At 42.9% G+C, this 23,641-nt stretch overlaps 1 protein-coding gene across 8 annotated transcripts in view; it reads left to right on the forward strand.

The window, feature by feature from the left end:
* LOC115437503 (disks large homolog 1-like) overlaps positions 1-23,641 on the forward strand; it is a 131,761-nt gene that overhangs the window by 84,703 nt on the left and 23,417 nt on the right. For 6 of the 8 annotated variants that reach the window (XM_030160702.1, XM_030160703.1, XM_030160705.1 and 3 more), the window contains 4 exons: positions 10,219-10,272; positions 17,267-17,317; positions 18,868-18,992; positions 23,046-23,215. In XM_030160702.1, coding sequence (XP_030016562.1) covers positions 10,219-10,272; positions 17,267-17,317; positions 18,868-18,992; positions 23,046-23,215 — 400 coding nt within the window. Of the gene's footprint in view, positions 1-779; positions 934-9,923; positions 9,975-10,218; positions 10,273-17,266; positions 17,318-18,867; positions 18,993-23,045; positions 23,216-23,641 lie in introns of those variants that run through there. The other 2 variants (XM_030160709.1, XM_030160710.1) reach the window with 2 other exon arrangements.

Below are 23,641 nucleotides of genomic sequence, written 5' to 3' on the forward strand. Positions count from 1 at the left end.
CCCCTAGAACTAAAGTACCTAGAACCAAACCACCTACAACCAAACACCTGGAACCAAACCACATAGAGCCAAACCACCTAGAGCCAAACCACCTAGAACCAAACCACCTAGAACTAAACCACCTGGAACCAAACCACCTGGACCCAAACCACCTACAACCAAACCTCAGAGTGAGAAGGACAGCGTAAATAAAAGCAGGTGACGACCACACGTAGGATGGAACTGTTGATGACTGAAAGGAAGGTGGACGGAGACGCCACCCATGACTCAGCGCTTTGGTGGCGAGTTTCCCCTGCTGAGTCATGTTTGGAGAAGGACTCGACGTCTGAGGACTGAACTGGGACAGAGGTCAGCGAACACACCGCGGAGGGGGAGGGGCCATGGAGGGGGGCGGGCTGTGGAGGCTTCAGACTGCAGAGACACATCACAGACTGTGTTTGAAGCGCCGCTGCCTCTCCGCTCTCGTCAGCCCTGCAGTCTGTTGTTGCCTCAGACAGACGGAGGCTGCTCGCTCTCCGCCTGCTGAGCGATGCTCTCTCGCCCCCGGAGGCTGCTCTCTCTCCTCTCCCCCCTGATACAGTCAGGTTTACCGTCTGACATCTGCTGAAGCCGCTGGCGCTGCTGCCGCTGCTCTGGACTGACGGGCAGGAGGAACCAGCTCCGTCGTCTCCTCCTCTGCAACCTCCCTGGTTGTGTGTGGTGAGGAAGAGGAGGAGGAAGAGGAGGGGGGACACAAGGTGGAGTGAAGCCCCCTCCCTCCGTCTACTCTCCCAGCCGCCGCCGCCCGCAGCCTGCAGCAGGAGCGGCGACGCACACCTCCACCTCCACCTCTACAGCAGCGACATGCTCAACTCAGTGTGGTACGCCAAGAAGATGGGCCGCCGCATCATGGGCACCCTGAGGAGGACCAAGCGCCTCCACAGGCGCCTCCTGGTAGGTCACCCCCCCATCTGTAAAGGTGAGGACGGAGGCGGCGCCGACTCATGCCTTCACCCACTGTTTATGTGGGGATGGCGCCGTGTTGTGATGAGGAGGGAAAGTTGCACCAGGAGCTGCTGCGTCATGTGGGTCGGACCTGGATCCAGATCCACACACTGACCTCCACCTCTGGGTCCGTACTGGATCCAGATCTGCACACAGACCTCCACCTCTGGGTCCGTACTGGATCCAGATCCACACACAGACCTCCACCTCTGGGTCCGTACTGGATCCAGATCCACACACAGACCTCCACCTCTGGGTCCGTACTGGATCCAGATCCACACACAGACCTCCACCTCTGGTTCCGCCCCGGTTGGCGCCGGTCACCGTCCGGGCTGCGGTTGTCGTGGTGTTGCTGGTGATTTGTTGATAAGGCTGCAGCAGCTGAAATGTGTCGGAGCGTAACGCGTCGTCAGCCCGTGTGAGACGCTGTCGCCGCTGCTGTGAACGTTCCGGAGCATTTGAGTGGCTCTGAGGTGTTTGTGTCACAAGTGTTTGGGTTTGGAGGCGGTGTGAGCGTGTGCATGGGTTTACCTGCATAAACAGCAGCATCATGTTCTGGGCAGATGTGAGGAAACCCTGCAGTAGCACATGCCTTCCCATCGTTGCCTAGCAACCTGCAGGCTCCTGACACACAGCGCTACCCGCCGCCTCCCCGATTAGCGCCTCACGCAGAGGACGCGCCAACATACGTGTACAGGATCACACATCATCGACATGTAGGATTGACATCAAAGCTCAGATGAACAGCATGTGTTTCTTTAAACCTGTGAAACTGAATCTGGTGTTTTTAGTCCTGAATAAACCAAAGGAACAAGAACCACAGGAATCTGGACAAATGATTCAGTTTATCTTCGAAAAACTTATTATAGTTAAAAAGCTGGAAAACTCGCAGTGAAATAAAACAACATGAACCAAAAGAACCGAATAAAACCACAGTGAACAATGTACACAACTATAAACTATGGATTTAAACTGAAGTGTTTTGTCATTTCTTTCATTCGACCTTTTTCGCTTCTGCAACAAGGTTATTATTGTTAACGAAAACTAACAAAATGAAGGAAAACTAGAATTGAAAAAAACAGTTTTTGTTAACTGAAATAAATAAAACTAATTAAAAGAAAAAAACATAACTAACTGAAACTGAATAGTGTGTTTACAAACTAACTAAACGGATAAAAATTATGGATAAAATTCCCTTCATTTTCGTCTTTGTCAATGTTGGATTGATATGAAATCGATTTATTTCGCTCTAGCAATTTCATGTGCTGTCACCAGACGACACTTGACAGTCCGTCACTTGTGGTTTCCAGTCGTCTTCTGGTCCCCACTCTACCTGGAAACATGGAGACTAAAGTTGGGAGAAAGCAGCAGAGTCCTGTCTATGATTTATTTGAATACAACGGAGAAGAAGAGAAAAGATAGGACAAACTAAAATTAAACTAAACCTAAGCATTTAGAAAAAAATAAAAACCAATAAAAACTAGCAAACCTGCTCTAAAAATGAATTAAAACTAACTTAGAGAAAAAAAAGTCCAAACTAAATAAAACTAAACTAGAATGAAAAATCCAAAACTATTAGAACCTTGTTCTGTAAATTGAGACTTTGTTCAAAACAAAGTCAAACCAACACTAGTTATTTAATAAAACTAAACTTAACTAAAACCTGCGGACCATCAGAACCTCCAGACGAGAACGGGTAACTGCGGACTGTCAGAACCTCCAGACTGGACTGGTTGATGTGGTCTGAGCTCCAGGTCGAAGGTCTGTGGGTTTAATTTTGTGAGGTGGATGTGTTGACATGTGGACGTGTTTTCGGGATCTAGACTCGTATACAGAATTGTTTTAGCTCCGTAATGTTTCCATTCAGCCTGTTAAAGAGTGACAACAGACATTATTATTATCCAGTATCAGTACCTGTAATCACTATCAGTACTAGTATCAGTACCAATAAACCAGTACCAGTAAGCCAGTATCAGTACCAGTAATTCAGTATCAGTACCAGTAAACAGTATCAGTACCAGTAAACCAGTATCAGTACCAGTAATTCAGTATCAGTACCAGTAAACCAATTCAGTACCAGTAATCAGCATCAGTACCAGTAACCAATATCAGTACCAGTAATCCAGTACCAGTATCAGTAACCAATATCGGTACCAGTAATCCAGTACCAGTAAACCAATGTCAGTACCAGTAATTCAGTATCAGTACCAGTAATTCAGTATCAGTACCAGTAAACCAGTATCAGTACCAGTAATCCAGTACCAGTACCAGTAACCAATCATACCAGTATTCAGTATCAGTACCAGTACAGTCAGTACCAGTAACCAGGTATCAGTACCAGTAAACAGTATCAGTACCAGTAATTCAGTATCAGTACCAGTAAACCAGTATCAGTACCAGTACTTCAGTATCAGTACCAGTTAAACCAGTATCAGTACCAGTAATTCAGTATCAGTAACAGTAAACCAGTATCAGTGCCAGTAATCCAGTACCAGTAAACCAGTACCAGTAATCCAGTACTAGTAATCCAGTATCAGTACCAGTAATCCAGTATCAGTACCAGTACCAGTAAACCAGTATCAGTACCGGTTTTCCAGTATCAGTCCCAGTAATCCAGTATCAGTACTAGTATCAGTACCAGTAAACCAGTATCAGTACCAGTAAACCAGTATCAGTACCAGTAATTCAGTATCAGTACCAGTAAACCAATATCAGTACCAGTAATCCAGTATCAGTACCAGTAAACCAGTATCAGTACCAGTAATTCAGTATCAGTACCAGTAATCCAGCATCAGTACCAGTAAACCAGTATCAGTACTAGTAATTCAGTATCAGTACCAGTAAACCAATATCAGTAACAGTAATCCAGTACCACTACCAGTAAACCAATATCAGTACCAGTAATTCAGTATCAGTACCAGTAATACCAGTATCAGTACCAGTAAACCAGTATCAGTACCAGTAATTCAGTATCAGTACCAGTAAACCAATATCAGTACCAGTAATCCAGCATCAGTACCAGTAAACCAGTATCAGTACCAGCAAAACAGTATCAGTACCAGTAATCCAGTACCAGTATCAGTACCAGTAATTCAGTATCAGTACCAGTAAATCAGTACCAGTATCAGTACCAGTAATTCAGTATCAGTACCAGTATCAGTACCAGTAAACCAGTATCAGGACGGACCAGTGGACAGAACCCCCTGTCTGTGGGCGTTGGGTCGGTGTGTGTCTGTCCAAACCAGTCGTCATCAGTCTGTAAAAATGAGTGGACTCCTTTTTCATCGTCTGTGTTTTAGGAACGATAATCTGCAGCTCAGTGATTGGATGTGAGCTGGTGAAATGCACCATGGGAGTTGCATCACAGTCTGAATCACAGAAGCCGGTGTTTTATTAACCCCTGGACTCCACATGGATTTGTAGTTGTTATCGGATCCTGGTGGCGGAGCTGCTTTAACTGATCAGTTATTGTCACATAATGACTAAACAGGTTCAGCTGGAGGAAAAACCAGGTCCACATGACTGAACCAGGTTGGTTTGGGCTGATGTTCTGTGTGTGTCCTGCAGGGGGAGCTGCAGCGTCACAGCAGGTTTCCACTCTGACCTGATGAGCGTTCACCTTCGGTTTCACTCTCGCAGGAAACGGACACTGCGTGGTTTGAAGCTGACGTTCCTGCGTGGCATTTGTGACATCCATGAGGCTTCAGGGACCGTGGGTCACATGATGTTGGCTCCGATCTGATGCTAACAGAGGGAGAGATGTGGAGAAGCACCGCCCATCAAAGAGTCCCTGCCCCCCCGATTCTAAATCCCACTTATGACAGCAGACGTCCGTCAAGCACCCGTCGTCATGACACGCTCAGACGTGGTTTAGTCCATGTTGTATGACTGATCATTCATAAAGACCACCATCAAACCAGAACACTAGAACCAAAGCCTGGACCCTCACAGACCAGAACCAAAGCCTGGACCCCCTCAGACCAAAACCAAAGCCCGGACTTCCTCAGACCAGAACCAAAGCCTGGACCTCCTCAGAACGGAACCAAAGCCTGGACCTCCTCAGACCAGAACCAAAGCTGGACTATTTCCCTTCCATTGGTTCTGTTGGGATATGCTGAAGTGTCTCTGATTCTAAAATCCACCTGTTGCAGAACCTCCAACATCCGAACCAGAATTTAGATCCGTCATGACGCTCAGTGAAGTCAGACCCTGAGGAGGCGGAGCCAGCAGCGGTGTTGTGTGGATCAGGTGGACCGGTCTGGGTCCCAGGGCCCAGTCCTCGTCACCCCCCCCTCAGCTGTGGCTGACGTGCTCATGCTCTGTCTGACTCCAGGGGCCACATTGATTATTCATGCAGCCAGTGAATGCCCCCCCCCCCCCCCCCGGTGCTGACATGTGCCTCACTTGCTGAAGCCTGTTAATTGGCAGCAGAGCGAGGGACGACTGAGAGAAAGTCTGGATCTGCGTCCGTCCAGATCCATTATTAACACGGGCTCTGGTCGGGAATCTGCTCCTGGAGATGACCGCTCACCACCCCCGGCAGGATGTCCCCCCCGGCCCGGTCAACGGCGCAGAGCAGACGCTGCAGGAGTCCATCGCCACCTACCCCCCCTGCAGAGGCAGCGCGCCATCGAGCTGCACCGGCAGCAGGTCCAGCAGAAGCAGCGCCCGGCGGTCCAGGGCGTCCCTGTCCACCTTCACCGCCTGCAGGGCCCGGAGCCGCTTCCTCAACCTGAGGGACAGCGTGAAGAAAAGCCCCACCAAGAGCACCAACAAGGTCCAGAACAGCAGCCGGTCCCAGGTCCAGAACAGCAGCCGAACCCAGGTCCAGTGGGTCCCCTTCGCCTTCACTAAGGTACCGCTCCGCCAGACTCTTCCTGACAGTGTTTCCACGGTGACGCCTGAGCTGAAGACAGCAGGTTTACGTACAGGTTCAGGTGGGCCAGTGAGGCGGGTCTGGCTGGTTCTTTGTGGTGTTTTGTTCTGTTCAGATTCAACCTCCTTGAGTCCAGATGTTCCACCAGAACAGGTTCCTCTGACGCTGTGGTCGGATCCCTGATCTGGTGTTGTCCATGTTCTTTAAGAACATTCAGAGCTAGAGGTTCGGATCTGATGGGTAGAAGGTCCAAATGGGTCAGAACGAAAGAGTCCTGAGGTCCAGTTTTAGGAGGTCCGGTCTCAGGAGGTCCCATTTTAGGAGGCCCGGTCTCAGCAGGTCCGGTCTCAGGACTCCTCTGTTGTTTGAACCATATGAGGTTCTGTTGTGTGTGGGTTCTGTTTATTCAACAGACAGTGTCACCTGATCAGAACCATCTGGACAGAACCATCCATCTGAGTCTGGTCTCAGTGAGTCTGATGTTAAGGGTGTGTGTGTGTGTGTGTGTATAAACGCTGGTTCATGGTCGTCCGTCTCTGTTGTCGTCTTCAGCTGTTTTTTTTTTTTTTTTTACCTCCACCAAGGAGGTTATGTTTTTGCTGGTGTTGGTTTGTCTGTCTGTCTGTCCGTGTGCAAGATAACTCAAAAAGTTATGGATGGATTTGGATGAAAATTTTAGGAAATGTTGATACTGGCACAAAGAACAAATGATTACACTTTGGTGGTGATCGGGGGGGGGGTCACTGATCTGCCTTGGCGGAGGTCTGCGCTCTCCGAGTGCTTTTCTAGTTTCCTTCTGTTTTTATGTTGAGATGTTCAAGCATCAGGTGGAAACAGACGCAGCAGATGTTTGTGAATTAAACCAGTGGAGTTTGGAAGGTGAGGTGCAGTTGAACACTTTAGGACTGAATGAAGGAACACTTTAGTGAAACGTTTGCAGGTCCTTCAACGTCTCAAAAACAATATGAACAGAAACAGCTGAAGGTTTGTACTTTATAGACGCTGATGACAGACTTAGATTTGGATCGGACCTACAGATGTTGGATCGGACCTACAGCTGTTTGAGTTCATCCTGTTTTCATTCTTTCTGTTTGTGCAGTGTCAGTTCTGGGCATGTCGCCTCCACATCAGCTGCTTTTCAACTGCCTTTCAGTCCGATTTAATCATATAATTAATGGATAATTGGTAAATCGGCAGCGGTCCTTAGTGCAGGAGTGCTCCGTCTGATCTGCATGTGTTTTCGTTGGGACCAATTAAAGCATCTGTCAGCAGCTTTTCCACGCGAGGCGGTGAATGTAGGGCTGTGCAATCGATGCGCTCGATGCCGTGGCCTAATTTTAGCGGTGGTTGGTTTTCCATGAGTTCTGCTGCTGCGGCACTTCCTGCCTTCAGCTGGGCCGGGTCCTGCCATTACGTAACAGAGGTCACAGAGCCCCTGGAACCGAGCACTCTGAAGCACCGCCCATCTGGACGCCAGGATCTGAGCGCTCGACCAATCAGAACAAAGCTCAGTATAAACCGGGTCAAACAGGGACGTCTAAGCTAACAGACCCCCAGTCAGTACCAACCCATACTTAGGATCAGAGGGGACATTAAAGTTCCATAAATGTTCACATCATCTTAATCCTCGACTGAGTCAGGGTTCAGGATCTTATTCCACGTTAATGTCTGAAAATATTTGTTATTTTCTTCGACTGCTTCAGTTCGAGGACAGAAAAAGGCCTGTGTGTCGCTTTGAGTGTTGTATTATTTTCTTTATCTACAGTTTTTCTTTTGATTTACTTCTGACATTTTCAAAGATTATTACTAATTAATGAACTGACAGATTAACGGACTGGAATGTTATCGTCACATAGGGTCGGTGTCCTCATTGTTGTCTAATTTCATACTATTTGTTGATCATTTTCCTCAGAGGACAACGGTTTCTGATCCTTTAAATATAAATTCACATCATAATAGTAATCACCATGAGGTTTCATCTTTGTTCATATTTCAGAATGTCAGCGGTCTGAATCAGGGTTATTGTTCTGAGAAAAAGGACAAAGAAAACAGACAAATGAGATAAAAGTGGAGCAGTTCATGAAGTCAAAGCAGGTTCGAGCAGGTGAAGGTGGATCTGTTCGTTCTTCTACAGTATGTGTCTCAGACAGACCTTCAGACCTACAGCAGCTTCTGGAGATCAAGATTTGTTCCAAAAACAAAAAAAAAATCACATTTAAACAAAAGAAAAAACTCAAACTATTTCTCATATAAATGGTTTGTGTTGACATGTCCAAGGCCGTTTGTCAACTGTGTTTCTGTACTTTTTTTTTTTTACTTTTCTTTTTAAAATTTTTTTGCTGCATTTTCAGTTTTTTTTCTTTTCTTTAATTCTTTTACTGTTTGTAAACTTTTTCCTTTTACTTTTGTTTTATTTTTTTACTGCGTTTCTAAACTTTCTTTTCTTTTACTTTTCTTTTTTCATTTTTTACTGCGCTTTTAAACTTTTTTCTTTTACTTTTATTTTTTTACTGCTCTTGTAAACTTTTTTGTTTTGCTTTTCTTTTTTATTTTTTACTGCATTTGTAAACTTTTTTTCTTTTACTTTTTTTTTTAATGCATTTAATTTTTTATTTTTTTTTATTTTTTTTTTACTGCGTTTCTAAACTTTTTTTAATTTAATTGTATTTTTTTACTGCGTTTCTAAACTAATGACAGGTGTTTTTTTTTTTCCTGGACTGTTCTGAGCTCACAGAGGTTAAAACAGTTGACCTCTGACCCCAGCTGTCAGACAGTTGAAACGTGGTGGTGTTAATAATCAGGAAGTGCTCGACCTGCTGAGACTGGATTAAACTCGGTCTGATTCACCGTCTCCTGGGTTTAATGCCGTCATAAACCCTCCCAGCATCACACCGTCCAAAAGCTGTCAATCACAGCACGCCTCCTTCTGATTGGCCGAGCAGCTGCCGTTCACCCGTACATCACACCCTCCTCTTCCTCCTCCTCCTGCTGCTGCTGTTCATCTGTTTGTTTGTCTGACCTTTGACCCCTCACCATGCTATTGTTCAGCAGGCAGAGGCCCCGCCTTCCTCTCCCATAATCCCTGTGATCCCCATCTCGCCAATCCCGGCTGAGACCACCGCCAACCCTCCACGTCACAGGTTTCGTTTTTGTTTCCTCTCTCCTCTCATCCTCCCTCATCCTCCCAGTTCTGTACTTCAGCTCCCCTCTTTCAGCCGCTGTCGTTTCTGTTGATGAACGCACCACCTGAGCATAACACACATGAACAATTTGGATCCAGCGTCCGTCGTGTTTGACTCATGAGGCGTTTATAAGGGGGTTCAACGTTAAAGTGGGAGTCGACTTTAAGTGGGAGTCGACGTTAAAGTGGGAGTCGACCTTAAAGCGGGAGTCGACCTTAAAGCAGGAGTCGACCTTAGAGCGGGAGTCGACCTTAAAGCGGGAGTTGACTTTAAAGCGGGAGTCGACCTTAAAGCGAGAGGCGACTTTAAAGCGGGAGTCGACCTTAAAGCGGGAGTCGACCTTAAAGCGGGAGTCGACCTTAAAGCGAGAGGCGACTTTAAAGCGGGAGTCGACCTTAAAGCGAGAGGCGACTTTAAAGCGGGAGTCGACCTTAAAGCGGGAGTCGACCTTAAAGCGAGAGGCGACTTTAAAGCGGGAGTCGACCTTAAAGCGAGAGGCGACTTTAAAGCGGGAGTGGACCTTAGAGTGGGAGTCGACCTTAAAGCGGGAGTCGACCTTAAAGCGAGAGGCGACTTTAAAGCCGGAGTGGACCTTAAAGCGGGAGTCGACCTTAGAGCGGGAGTCGACCTTAAAGCGGGAGTCGACTTTAAAGCGGGTGTCGACTTTAAAGCGGGAGTTGACCTTAAAGCGAGAGGCGACTTTAAAGCGGGAGTCGGCGGTAAAGCAGGAGTCGACTTTAAAGCGGGAGTCGACTTTAAAGCGGGAGTCGACGGTAAAGCGGGAGTCGACTTTAAAGTGGGAGTCGACGTCAAAGTGGAAGTCGACATCAAGGTGGGAGTCGATGTCAAAGTGGGAGTCGACGTAAAGCGGCGCCTGCTCCTTGTATTTAGACTTGATGCTTCAGCAGTGCTTCAGCGTTCAATGCCTCTGTGTACGTACGCTGTAACCCTCAGTCGCTCGCTGCCAGTGCCGCTGGACGTCCACACACTCGAGTTCTTTTAGTCTGCGTTTGTTTCTGTTAGTTCTGATTCTGACCTGACTTCGGTTCTGTTACCTTCGAGGCTCAGTTGTATTTTATTTGTCACTTTTGAGGCTTTTCTCGTGTATGTTCCAGTGAGTTTTTGTTGTTGTTTTTGTTGACATTTCCTCTGACCATGCGTCTCTTCTGTCCTCAGGCCAACCCTCCTCCTGTGGTCGTCAACACCGACAGCCTGGACACGCCTCCATATGTGAGTCCAAGTCATTGAAGCAGTAGTTGTATTCACACCAGTGGTTCTGTACCGAACTGGGTGTAAATCTGAGCTGCTGAATGAACTCTGAATGCCCCATTCTAAACTCATGTCAGATGGTTCTCATGGCTTTATCTTTTTTTTATTTTTATTTATTTATTTATTTATTTTACCTCCACCAAGGAGGTTATGTTTTTCCGGCGTTGGTTTGTCTGTCTGTCCGTGTGCAAGATAACTCAAAAAGTTATGGATGGATTTTGAATGAAAATTTCAGGAAATGTTGATACTGACATAAGGAACAAATGATTAAATTTTGGTGGTGATGGGGGGGGGGGGTCACTGATCTGCCTTGGCGGAGGTCTGCGCTCTCCGAGTGCTTTTCTAGTTTGTAAATGTGTTTATTGGGTTTTTTCTCTTTTAAACACGCACACATAAAACAAAATAATAACTCTAAACACAGGCTGGGAGTGGTCAGAAAATAAATAAATAAATAAAATTATATATGCATATACACACATAAATGCACACACAAATACATATGCACATCCACATACTTTCCAGGCTATACATATGAAAGGTAGAGTACAGTATTCAATACAATGGAAGCTGGGTAGAAAAAAAAAAAAAAATTTTTACACAAATGCTCTTGTCATTATAGCAGATATATTCATATCAGTATAGTCAAGGTATGGTTTCCATATTTGTTCAAAGGCATTGGTCTTGTGGTGCATGAGACCGGTCAGAAAGTCCAAGGGTATGAATTCCATGAGTACCCCATGCCCCCCCGCAACTGAGGGGGTTTGATCCCAAATCCAGTGCTGTAGAATATTTTTCCTAGCACAAAAAGCCATAACACTGTACCGTTTTTTGTGATATACATCAGCTCCATTTGGAGAACTTTTTGTATTTCAAATAATATGTCATGCTTCAGCTTTTAATGTTTCTTCAGTGGAACAGCATATCTAACATCTATACATGGAAGAACTCTGGACTTCTGTCAACTCTTCATCTGCACCACTAACTAGAACCACAGTTAGAGCCTCATTTAACAGGAGGCTGTTAGTTGACATCTAGTTTTGGATTTCAATAAAGCAGGTGCAGAAATTATTTAATCCATGAATTTAATAAAGTATAGCTGAGTGTCATCAGCATAAAGGCTCATTTAGTACTGTATGGATATTTGTAGGTATTTATTCAAATGCAGATATGGCAGAGGTTCATTTTAGTTTTTAGTTTTCATTATTGTTTTTATCTTAGTTTATTATTAACACTAATGGTTATTTGAAGCATCCTAAAAGCACTTTTTACGTCAGAGGAGGCAGATGGTAGTTCCTTTGTTGGGATTGACCTAAATACTGTTCTGATGTTAGTTCTGAACTAATAGAATATGACATTTGAACAGGATCTTAAACTGTAATTGTCCTGTAAACAGAATTTCAGTTTGAACAGTGAAACATTTTGTGATATAGCATTGGAATCCTGTTGGGATCAAATAAAAATGTTCAGTATTTAGTATTTGTGCAGATTTTTCTGCTGTAATTCAAGTCTTCCAGGAAATAATCATTAAAAAAAAAAAAAGAACTACCAAAAAATGCATTTTTAAAGTATCATGAATATATGGTGATATATTGTATCCTTATCCTAGTATTGTGATTTGTATCCTGTTCTTGCCAGTACACAGCCCTAATCCTGAGGCTCTGACAGAAGCCATTTTAGTCTTTGTATATGATTTTTTTTTATTTTTATTGTAGCAGAACCAATAGGGTCTTTTAGGTCTGCATTGGTATTTATTGATTATTTATTGTTGATTATTTAAATGCATTTATTCGTAGTTGCGTTCAATGATCCAGTATTTGTGCACTGATTTATGTTTGTCACATTGCACTTTGGATGAGGCAGATGTCTGTGGTAAGTAGGGCTGTTAATCAGCAAGAATCTGGCGATACGATACAAATCATAATTCTAGGATCACGATATGATATATCATGATACTGTTAAAAACCAATTTTTAGGGACTGAGCCGAGAGGGCAGGTCCACACACACAGTGACACTGTGTGAGTGGACCTGCCAGAAGGCAAGGCCCCTATTGTTTTTTCTTCGGTTTTTATTATTATTTTGTGCCGCCACTTTGAACTGGATTTTGACCCCCTAAACATGCTCGAAAACTCACCAAATTTGGCACGTATGTCAGGTCCGGCGAAAAATTTGATAAAATGCAAAAATTAACCCCGTAGGTGCCAAAATGGGCTCTCTAGCGCCACCTATGTCAAAAACCACAGAAACCGCCACAGTGGCTAGCAGGAATGTCCGAGAGACATGAAACCAATGCCAAAATCTTCGTTACATTGAGCACTACAAAAAATATACGAGGACGCTATGAGCTCTCTCCAAGAGGAAGTCAGAAAATTGCCTTTCAAAGTAAAACCCTTAGTTATTTATATATGTGTGTGTGTGTGTGTGTGTGTGTGTGTGTGTGTAAGGCCTGTAATGGTACACAAAATTTTTGGTTCAGTACGTTTTCGGTTTTCAAAGCCACGGTTCGTTTTTTTTTCAGTTTGGTATGGGAAGAAAGAAAACCCCTCAAAATGTCTATTAATGCATTTATGAATTTTTTAACATTTTTCCCCCAATTTTTGGAGACATATAATTCTGCTGCTACAAATCAAATAGAAAATAAAATTAATTATTAATATTACTAAATGTATTTTAAACATTAGTATTGCACTTTTCCCTGAAAGATAGTTTTGAACAAACAAAAATCTAATCACAGTTCTGTCAGTTCACATTCTGCATAAAAATAACATAAAACTTCCACATGAAGTGCAACATTAACAAGAGGGTAAACTGGTATTCTGTTTAAACAAACTGTACTGTTACAGGTCTAACATATATATATATATATATATATATATATATATATATATATATATATATATATATATATATATATATATATATATGTTAGGCCTGTAACGGTACACGTACCGAACCGTTTTGATACACACCTGTTCGGTTCGGTACACAGCTGTACTGAAACTGTACTGAAACGGCACAGTATGATGAGAAAAAGGAATGAAAGACGTCGTTCGACGCGGAACTTTAAATCCGCGCCAAGTTTCACATGGACTTAATAAAGGAGCACACACTGACCTGAAATATGAAATAGCATTTGATATAAGGTTAAAAAAAAAAACAACAAATATGATGTGAACCTGGAAGGAAGAGACTGAAGACCCTCCACCATCAGTCCAGTCCAGTTTGGATCAGTTCAGATTCAGGTGAAAGACAACAACGAGGAAAGAGACGTTAATAAGATGGATGTTGTTTGGCCTCTTGGAACTACAGTAGTTCTAACACACTTCCACTAGCTCTGTCTGTCTGTCTATCACGTGCGCTGTATAATAGAGGAATAAATAGAACGTTGAAAGTTTGTAAAATTTCACTTTCGTTTCACGACAGCGTTCATTACATTAGTTATGGACCGCACCCCCGGGTATATAACTGCACACCCCCCTTACCCCCCAGCTCTGACAAAAAAAAAAAAAAAAATCCCTGGTGCACACAGGCACACACAAATACACACAGTGTCCTAAACAGTTTGTTCTCTGTCCTAAAATAAATAATTTGGTTCATTGTGTTGTCAAAGATTCTCTTCAGTTTGTTTAAACAGAATACCAGTTTACCCTCTTGTTAATGTTGCACTTCATGTGGAATTTTATGTTATTTTTCTGTAGAATGTGAACTGACAGAACTGTGATTAGATTTTTCTTGTTTGTTCGAAACTACCTTTCAGGGAAAAGTGCAATACTAATGTTTAAAATACATTTAGTAATATTAATAATTTATTTTATTTTCTATTTGATTTGTAGTAGCAGAATTATATTATTCCTGTTTTTCTATATTCTATTGTCTCCAAAAATTGGGGGGAAAATGTTAAAAATTCATAAATGCATTAATAGACAATTAGAGAGGTTTTCTTTCTTCCCGTACCGAACCGAAAATCTTGTGTACCGTTACAGGCCTAAGATATATATCTATATATATATATATATATATATATATATATATATATATATATATATATATATATATGTATGTGTGTGTGTGTATATATATATATATATATATACACACACACACACACACATACAGGGTGGGGAAGCAAAATCTATAATATTTTGAGGCAGGGATTGAAAGACAGTGTATGACCAATTAGTTTATTGAAAGTCATGAGAATTTATTTGCCACAAGAAAATTGACATAATAGAAAATGTTTTTATTCTATGTGTCCTCCTTCTTTCTCAATAACTGCCTTCACACGCTTCCTGAAACTTGCGCAAGTTTCAGCAAATATTCGGGTGACAACTTCTTCCCACTCTTCTTTAATAGTATCTTCCAGACTTTCTCGTAATAGTTTGCTCATAGTCATTCTCTTCTTTACATTATAAACAGTCTTTATGGACACTCCACTACACTGAACAAAGTATAAACGCACCACTTTTGTTTTTGCTCCCATTTTTCATGAGCTGAACTCAAAGATCTAAAACTTTTTCTAACGAACACAAAAGGCCTATTTCTCTCAAATATTGTTCATAAATTTGTCTAAATCTGTGTTAGTGAGCACTTCTCCTTGTCCTTTGCTGAGATAATCCATCCACCTCACAGGTGTGGCATATCAAGATGCTGATTAGACAGCAGGATTATTGCACAGGTGTGACTTAGGCTGGCCACAATAAAAGGCCACTCTAAAATGTGCAGTTTTACAGTATTGGGTGGTCCAGGGGGCTCAGAAAACCAGTCAGTATTTGGTGTGACCACCATTTTCCTCACACAGTTTTCTTCATGAATTCTCTGAAACAGCTTTGGAGATGGCTTATGGTAGAGAAATGAACATTCAGTTCACAGGCAAAAGCTCTGGTGGAGATTCCTGAAGTCAGCATGCCAATTGCATATTCCCTCAAAACTTGTGACATCTGTGGTATTGTGCTGTGTGATAAAACTGCACATTTTGGAGTGGCCTTTTATTGTGGCCAGCCTAAGTCACACCTGTGCAAAAATCCTCCTGTCTAATCAGCATCTTGATATGCCACACCTGTGAGGTGGATGGATTATCTCAGCAAAGAAGAAGTGTTCACTAACACAAATGTAGACAGATTTGTGAACAATATTTGAGAGAAATAAACCTTGTGTGTACACAGAAAAAGTTTTAGATCTTTGAGTTCAGCTCATGAAAAATGGGAGCAAAAACAAAAGTGGTACGTTTATATTTTTGTTCAGTGTATTTTTGAAATCTCCTTTGGTGTGACGAGTGCATTCAGCAAATCACACACTCTTTGACGTTTGCTTTCCTGATTACTCATTTGGGCAAAAGTTTCTGAAAAGGTATGGATAATAGTGTTAGGTATGATTATGACATCAATATATGTTTGGTTTCAAAACAATTGACGTAGTGCCTGCTGAGAAAAAACAACTAAATGTTCATTGTAAATTTTGCTTCCCCACCCTGTATATATATATATATATATATATATAAACTAGAATAAAAATGAGGACATAATAAAAATGTGAATGGTACACACACACACACACACACACACATAAAGTTTTACAAAATCAAAGCCTTATTATAAATGGTAAAGTATAAGTTTCATGCTCACCTGTTTGTACAGTTTCAAGTCACTCAAATGGATTCGGTCTGTCACACACACTTGCATACATACACAGTAGGCTTTTCAAAATAAAAGCCTCATTAAAAGGTGATGGTGGTTTCAGCAGAGGGGCACGTGTTCTGTAGGGATGAAAGGTGGACGGATGCAAAAGGGAGGGGGCTGGTGTCGGGACAGAGAGGTGTGAGTGGAGCTGAGGTGTTGGCAGCCACGGGAGGCGGAACGTATGGGAGGCGAAACTCTCGGGAGGTGGAATTCACGGGAGGTGGATCATATGGGAAGCAGAATGCATGGAAGGAGGAATGTATGAGAGGCGGAACATATGGGAGGCAGAACTAACGGGAGGCGGAATACACAGGAGGCGGAACTCACGGGAGGCGGAACGTACGGGAGGCGGAACGCACAGGAGGTGGAACGTATGGGAAGCAGAACATATGGGAGGCGGAACACACGGGAGGCAGAACGCATGGGGGGGCTGAACGAATGGGAGGCGGAATGTATGGGAGGCAGAATGTATGGGAGGCAGAACTAACGGGAGGCGGAAAGCATGGGAGGCGGATCGCCCAGTGCGAGGTCCCGCCCAATGCTGCTTGTAGCTTTACTTTTTGTTAAATGATTATTTCCTTTAAGAATTGAATTACAGCAGAAATCTGCACAAATACTAAACACATTTTTATTTGATCCCAACAGGATCTAATGCTATATCACAAAATGTTCCTGTGTTCAAACTGAAATTCTGTTTTACCGACATTACAGTTTAAGATCCTGTTCAAATGTTCATATTCTCTTAGTTCAGAACTAACATCAGAACAGTATTTTAGTTCAATCCTAACAAAGGAACTACCATTATTTAATAAAAGATAGTTAAATAAGATTAAAATAAAATATAAACAAAAAAGAAAGAACAAAAATAAACCTCCACAATATCTGCATTTGAATAAATACCTAAAAATATCAATACAGTACTTTTTAATATGGATACAGTATTGTGAAATGAAATATCGCGATATATTGCAGAACCAATATTTTCTTACAGCCCTAGTGGTAAATTAATTGCCCGTATTGGATAAATAAAGTTTTCTGAATCTGAATCTGAATCCCACTGCTGTAAAACTTCTAAACCCGTCTCGATCCCAAACTGACTCAAATGAAAATGAAAATATTGAATTCTTTCTCCATTAATTAATTTTATTTTCTTTTTTCTTTTTTTTTCCTGTCGTAACAATCAGAGGCTATTTGTTTTCCCAGATTCGCAGGTTATTTGTGTGTTTTTTTTGGACTAAGTCTTCATGCTTAACATATTAACGAGTAAATGTGTTGTGTTCAGGTAAACGGGACCGAGGCGGACTATGAGTACGAGGAGATCACACTGGAGCGGGTGAGTCCACCAGAATCTGGACCCACACTCCTGATGCTAGAACCAACCCAAACACACACCACACCAGTGTGAACTCCACAGATGAGTCCAATGGGTTTGAGCTCCAACAGGCTGGATTTGGGACAGAACCTGGGTTTGAGGTGTCTGTGTTAGTGCTGATTGGACCTTAAACATGGGACAGAACCTGGGTTTGAGGTGTCTGTGTTAGTGCTGATTGGACCTTAACATGGGACAGAACCTGGGTTTGAGGTGTCTGTGTTAGTGCTGATTGGACCTTAAACATGGGACAGAACCTGGGTTTGAGGTGTCTGTGTTAGTGCTGATTGGACCTTAAACATGGGACAGAACCTGGGTTTGAGGTGTCTGTGTTAGTGCTGATTGGACCTTAAACACGGGACAGAACCTGGACTGTCACTGGATCAGTTGGACCAGGTACATCCCGATCCACCAGACTGTTGGAACACCCCCATTAGTGACGGAATGTTGGCCAAACGGCTAAAACAGGGGTGTCAAACATCTGGCCCGAGGACCAAATCCGGCCCACCAAAGGGTCCAGTCCGGCCTGTGGGACAAATTTATGAAAAGCAAATTAACAAAAAGATATTACAGTCATTTTAGTTCAGGTTCCACTTTCAGACCAGTGAAATACCATCAGAACATCCTATAAATAATGAGGCTGTTGTTTTTGGTTTGGTTTGTCTTTGTTTGTTTGTTTATTTGTTTTTTTGTTTACACTTTAGCAGCAAAACTATTGGTTGAATTCAGACCTAACTGGGTTTATAGATTACCAGTGACCCAGAATAGATGTGATTACATTTAGGGAAAAGTAGGTCAGAGTTAAAATTTTTAATGAATTTTTTTAAATCTTTTTTTTCTCCATTTACTTAAAATGGTCGAAATTTCAAATGTCTATAAATACATCAATTTTCCTTCAATTTCCTTCAGACTTGTCACAAATATAGAGGCAGTTGATATGACAGCACACACGCACAGACATGATGACGTCAGCTGGATCCATGACAACATAAAACACAATACCTGCAAGGGGCGGGGCTTGTTGTGCCTGGAACCACTTGCTTATTATATATTATTCTGTCATTATTGGCCTGGTCCCGCCCACTTCAGATCATATTTGGCTGAATATGGCCCCTGACACCCCTGGACACCCCTGACACCCCTGGTCTAAAAGGTCAGAGCAAGTTCTGCAGGACTTCCGAGACCAGGTACCAGTTATTTGTGATCAGACACTGAAGGGTTCCGATCAGAGGTTATTGATCCCACTGTGGGGAAATGACAGTGTTTACGAAGCGTAGAAACAAACATGACCAGGATGTTCTGACAGAACTGAACGTCCGCTCCATCTGGGACACGTTATGGAGACCAGGACACGTTTGAAGTGGTCTGAGACGCATACCCGGACTCAAACCCTACTGCTGGATGTGTCCACAAATAGTCATATTCATTCGATTCCTGATGTTCTCACTCTAACTGTTGTCCTGTGGGTTTTGTGCTTTTGTCGTTGTATCCATGGCGACCGCTCCGGTAACCAGGGCAACTCGGGGCTGGGCTTCAGCATTGCAGGTGGCACCGACAACCCCCACATCGGTGAAGACCCCAGCATCTTCATCACCAAAGTCATCCCTGGAGGGGCGGCCGCTCAGGATGGACGGCTCAGGTGGGCAGAACCAGAACCAGGCAACAGATAAAGGGTTAATGTCAGGAAGGCAACGAGCCAATCAGAACCCAGAGGGCGGAGACACAGTCAAATTAATGCCTCGAAAACTAAACTCACCATGGTGGTGATGATGATGATGGTGGTGGTGATGATGGTGATGGAAATGGTGATGATGATGATGATGGCCATGATGGTGACAATGATGACAATGATGATGATGATGATGTTGATGGTTGTGGTGATGATTGGTGATGATGGTGGTGGTGGTGATGATGATGATAATGATGATGATGACAGTGGTGGTGATGATGATGGTGATGATAATGGTGGTGATTGTGATGATGATGGTGATGATAATGATGGTGATGATGATGATGGTGATGATGATGATGGTGATGATGATGATTATGATGGTGATGATGATGAGGGTGATGATTATGATGGTGATTTCCGCAGTAAACCTAAACTTAAACACCCCTTTTATTCTTAACATTCAAATCTAAACACTCATCTATGGCTGATTCACTGACCTGTTCTCAGGTGGTCACATGTGTCACATATATGGGTTGCTATGGTAACAGGGTTGTTTTTCTTATATTTCCCCATGAACAGGTTTTATTTTATTACAAATATACTGTTACATTGTACGTCCACAAGTTTAGTTTGAACAGACGAACCCCTGAAGGCATCACGTAGATGTGACTCCGCCTCAGGTCAGACACATGACCCGGGTGTTTCCTGTGCGCTGGTGAAGCGGACTTTAGCAGGTGTTCATTACCCAGAAGCCCCTGCAGCGCCTCCTACCTTTCACTGCCTCATGCATTATGCAGCAGCACGAGCCCAACTCACCTGATCAGGTGATGAAGGCGGCGGTGGTGGCGCTGGGTCCTGGTCACTCTCAGGTTTCATGGATTCTGTCGTCTGTGCTGAAGCTCATGTGTCGGAAAATCCTCCTGAAGATGAACTGGTTTAGATCAGGTTTAGAACCTGGACTGGCTGACCCAGAATACTGACACAGAACCACCAACAGAACCATTAACAGATCCACCAACAGAACCAACAATAGGACCATTAACAGAACCATTAACAGAACCACTAACAGAACCAACAATAGAACCACCAACAGAACCATTAACAGAACCACCAACAGAACCACCAACAGAACCAACAATAGAACCATTAACAGAACCTCCAACAGACCCATTAACAGAACCACCAACAGAACCATCAGAAATTATTATTATCATTATTGTTATTACCTTCGCCAGGAGGTATTGTGATCACTTTGCTTTGTGTGTGTGTGTGTGTGTGTGTGTGTGTGTGTGTGTTTTAGGCTGTAAGGTGAACGCCGTATCGTTTCATCCCGTTCCGACATATGGGGCACTACAATCTTTTTACTCAGTTACAAAGATATATTGTTCCTGAGGTAAATGTCAAAAGTTCTCCATTTGCAATCCTGCAGTTTTTTTAAAATCAGTGTTTGAAGTCGGTCCTACTTAACTTTATTCGCGCAATGCTATTGTTATCATGCGTGCTGTGGTTTGAGTCACGTGTAACCTGCTGGTCCAATAAGAAAGCGCAAAACATCCAAGATAGCAGCGACCAGGAAGCGAGCTTCCAGTAGTTCGGAGGAGGAAAATACAACGAAAAGTTTTAAAAAGCCAGCAAAAATATGGAATATGCACCTCATATCCGTGAAAAAATACAGGATTTTTCAGCCAAACGATGGGAAACGTTAAGAAACTGTGTCGAACGATGGCTTTATTTGAGTGGTGACAGCAGGACTATAACTGAAACTTATAAACACTATCACTACTGACTTTGACAATGTTCCAGAAGATGCTGGGTTTCATGCAACATGCTTCAGGCGATTCATTGATAAAAAACGATTGGATTCCGCAGAGAAACATAAAAGAGAGAATTCAGATGTCAGTGAATCACAGGGAGGCAAGTCTGTGCAGCAGCACCGCAGGATCAACAAGTGAAACTCAGAGGAAGAAATGACGGTCCAGGATGGGTCTACCTACTGTTTCATCTGGTCCTGTTCTGCCTGCCTTATGCATAATTTGTAAAAAAAAAAAAAAAAAAAAGTGGATGAATACATCACCGTGTCTGGCAAATGCACAAAGGATCATCTTTCACTAGCACAGACGTTATCAGCAGGTGTGTAAAAAAAAAAAAAAAAAATCTGTCTCTCACACTCACACACAAATACTGTATATAAGTAAGTGTGTAAGTTTATTCTATTCTCTACTACTGCAATTACTACTATTATTACTGCTACTGCTACTACTGTTACTGCTATTACTACTACTACTGATCATAACTCATTCTCTCTCTCACACACAGTGCTGCTTGCAGCTTTGTGAAACTAGGTGTATGTGTGTTTCAGAAATGAGCTGCCTTCAGTGTCAGCTACAAGATCTTCTCTTCTGTGAGCAGCTCATCAGGCAAAGAGTTATTATTATTGTGAACCACCAAACATTCATACACCAGAGTGAGTGGCACTGGGTGAAGTGTCTTGCCCAAGAACACAACGGACTGACTAGGACAGAGCGGGATTTGAACCGCTGACCCTTTGGTTATTGGACGACCTGCTCTACCATCTGAGCCATGGCCGCACAGTCTTGCTGACAATGTGTCATTATTGCTCCTTGGTAGTTTGCCCTATCCATGCCTCCAACATGTGATGTTCTACACCAACACTGCAAAAGGGCAAACTACCAAACAGCCATAATGAGACACTGTCTGAAAGGTATTATGTGTGCACCCTCACCCACTGGTAGTGGATGGCACATTGAGGATGGGGAGTCAACAGTGACCTGGATGACTAAAAATCCTGCTCCTCAAAGTGTTTTGCAGTTCGTCCACTGCACTTGGAAACAAGGCAAATATGATACAGACAGGTGTTCTGTATGTCAGCAAGACTGTCTTTCACTGATTTGTGTAGGTGGCAGCACTGTGTGAATGTTCAGAAGGAAACAGAAGATACAGCTACATGGGATGATGTTTCTGACTGATGGTGATGATTAGACATGTTATAGAACCAGGAGATATCCTCTAAAAAAAAGCATCCATTGAACAAAAATAAAAGTTTACAGTGTACTGTGTAAAAAACCAGACCCAGATCTATTAAAAAACATGTATTGTTACATGACAAACGCATCATTGTTAAAAGAAGAACAGAAACCCTACCACTGTAAACACTGTAAATGTCAAACAATGCTGTTACACTGATGTATGTGTGTTTGTGTGAGGCAAAATTCACCATGTTTAAAATGTGAAATCAGTAGAAGCTTTTTCCCACAAATTTCCAAGATTTCATGGTCTAAATTCACATTGCATGGTAATAATTCATCAAGACTTGTCTAAAATGTTATATATATGTATAAATATCAATTTGTGAGAGATTTTGTGTTGCTAAAATGAATGTTGATAAATAAAACAAGTGAATCACAGAATCACATCACAGAATTTTCGTTTTTTAATTTTATATTCATATAGATTTATGGCTTGTGACAAAAAACTGCAGGATATATTGTGGAGAACTTTTAACCCAAAGTCCATGAGGGTACAGTCTAAACAGAAATGCATTTAAAAAGTAGTGCCCAGACACGGGAACCAAAATCATTTTCTAGCCACTTTTCATGGTTCACCTTATGGCCTATTTGCGTGTTTGTTTGTTTGTTTGTTTGTTAGCAAGATAACTCAAAAAGCCATGGACGGATTTTCATGAAATTTTCAGGAAATGTTGATACTGGCATGAGGAAGAAATGATTAAATTTTGGTATTTTGGTGGTGATCGGGTGGGGTGTGGGGGGGTTAATCTGTCTTGGTGGAGGTCCACGCTCTACGAGTGCTTTTCTTGTTATTATTATTATTAGAGATGGGATTATGTGGTCAGTACTTGGGAACAGGAGGAGCCGGTTCTAGTACCAGGTCCAGTACCAGGTCCGGATCATGTGGTCAGTACTTTGGAACAGGACGAGCCAGTTCTAGTACCAGGTCCGGTACCAGGTTCGGGTGGGTCTGACTGCATCTCCTCTGTTTCAGGGTGAACGATGTCATCCTGCGAGTGAACGAGGTGGACGTTCGCGACGTGACGCACAGCCGGGCCGTGGAGGCGCTGAAGGAGGCGGGGTCTCTGGTCCGGCTCTACATCCGCAGGAGGAAACCAGTGTCCGAGAAGGTGATGGAGATCAAACTGGTGAAAGGACCCAAAGGTACCGGAACCAGACAGTGGCCCGACCCGCTCTGTATCTGTACTCTGATGTTTCCACTGCAGGGTCACAGTCCGGCTCCGTCTGCACTGACCCAGTTAACCAGAACCGGTCTAGATTTAACCAGAACCAGTCTAGATTTAACCAGAACCAGTCTAGATTTAACCAGAACCGGTCTAGATTTAACCTTAACCAGTCTAGATTCAACAAGAACTGGTTTAGATTTAACCAGATCCAGTCTAGATTTAACCAGAACCGGTCTAGATTTAACCAGGAACAGGTTAAAAACAGAGGAATATTTAAGTAGATGATCAATAACAGTTTGAGTCGACTCATAAAAAAAAAAAAAAAACAAGTGGATTAAGTTTTGAAGAGTTTCTTTTTTTTTTTTTCCTCTTTTCATCAGACGTTTGTTGTAGTTTGAAGAAA

Source organism: Sphaeramia orbicularis, chromosome 17, assembly GCF_902148855.1.
Source record: "Sphaeramia orbicularis chromosome 17, fSphaOr1.1, whole genome shotgun sequence".
Lineage (NCBI taxonomy): Eukaryota > Metazoa > Chordata > Actinopteri > Kurtiformes > Apogonidae > Sphaeramia > Sphaeramia orbicularis.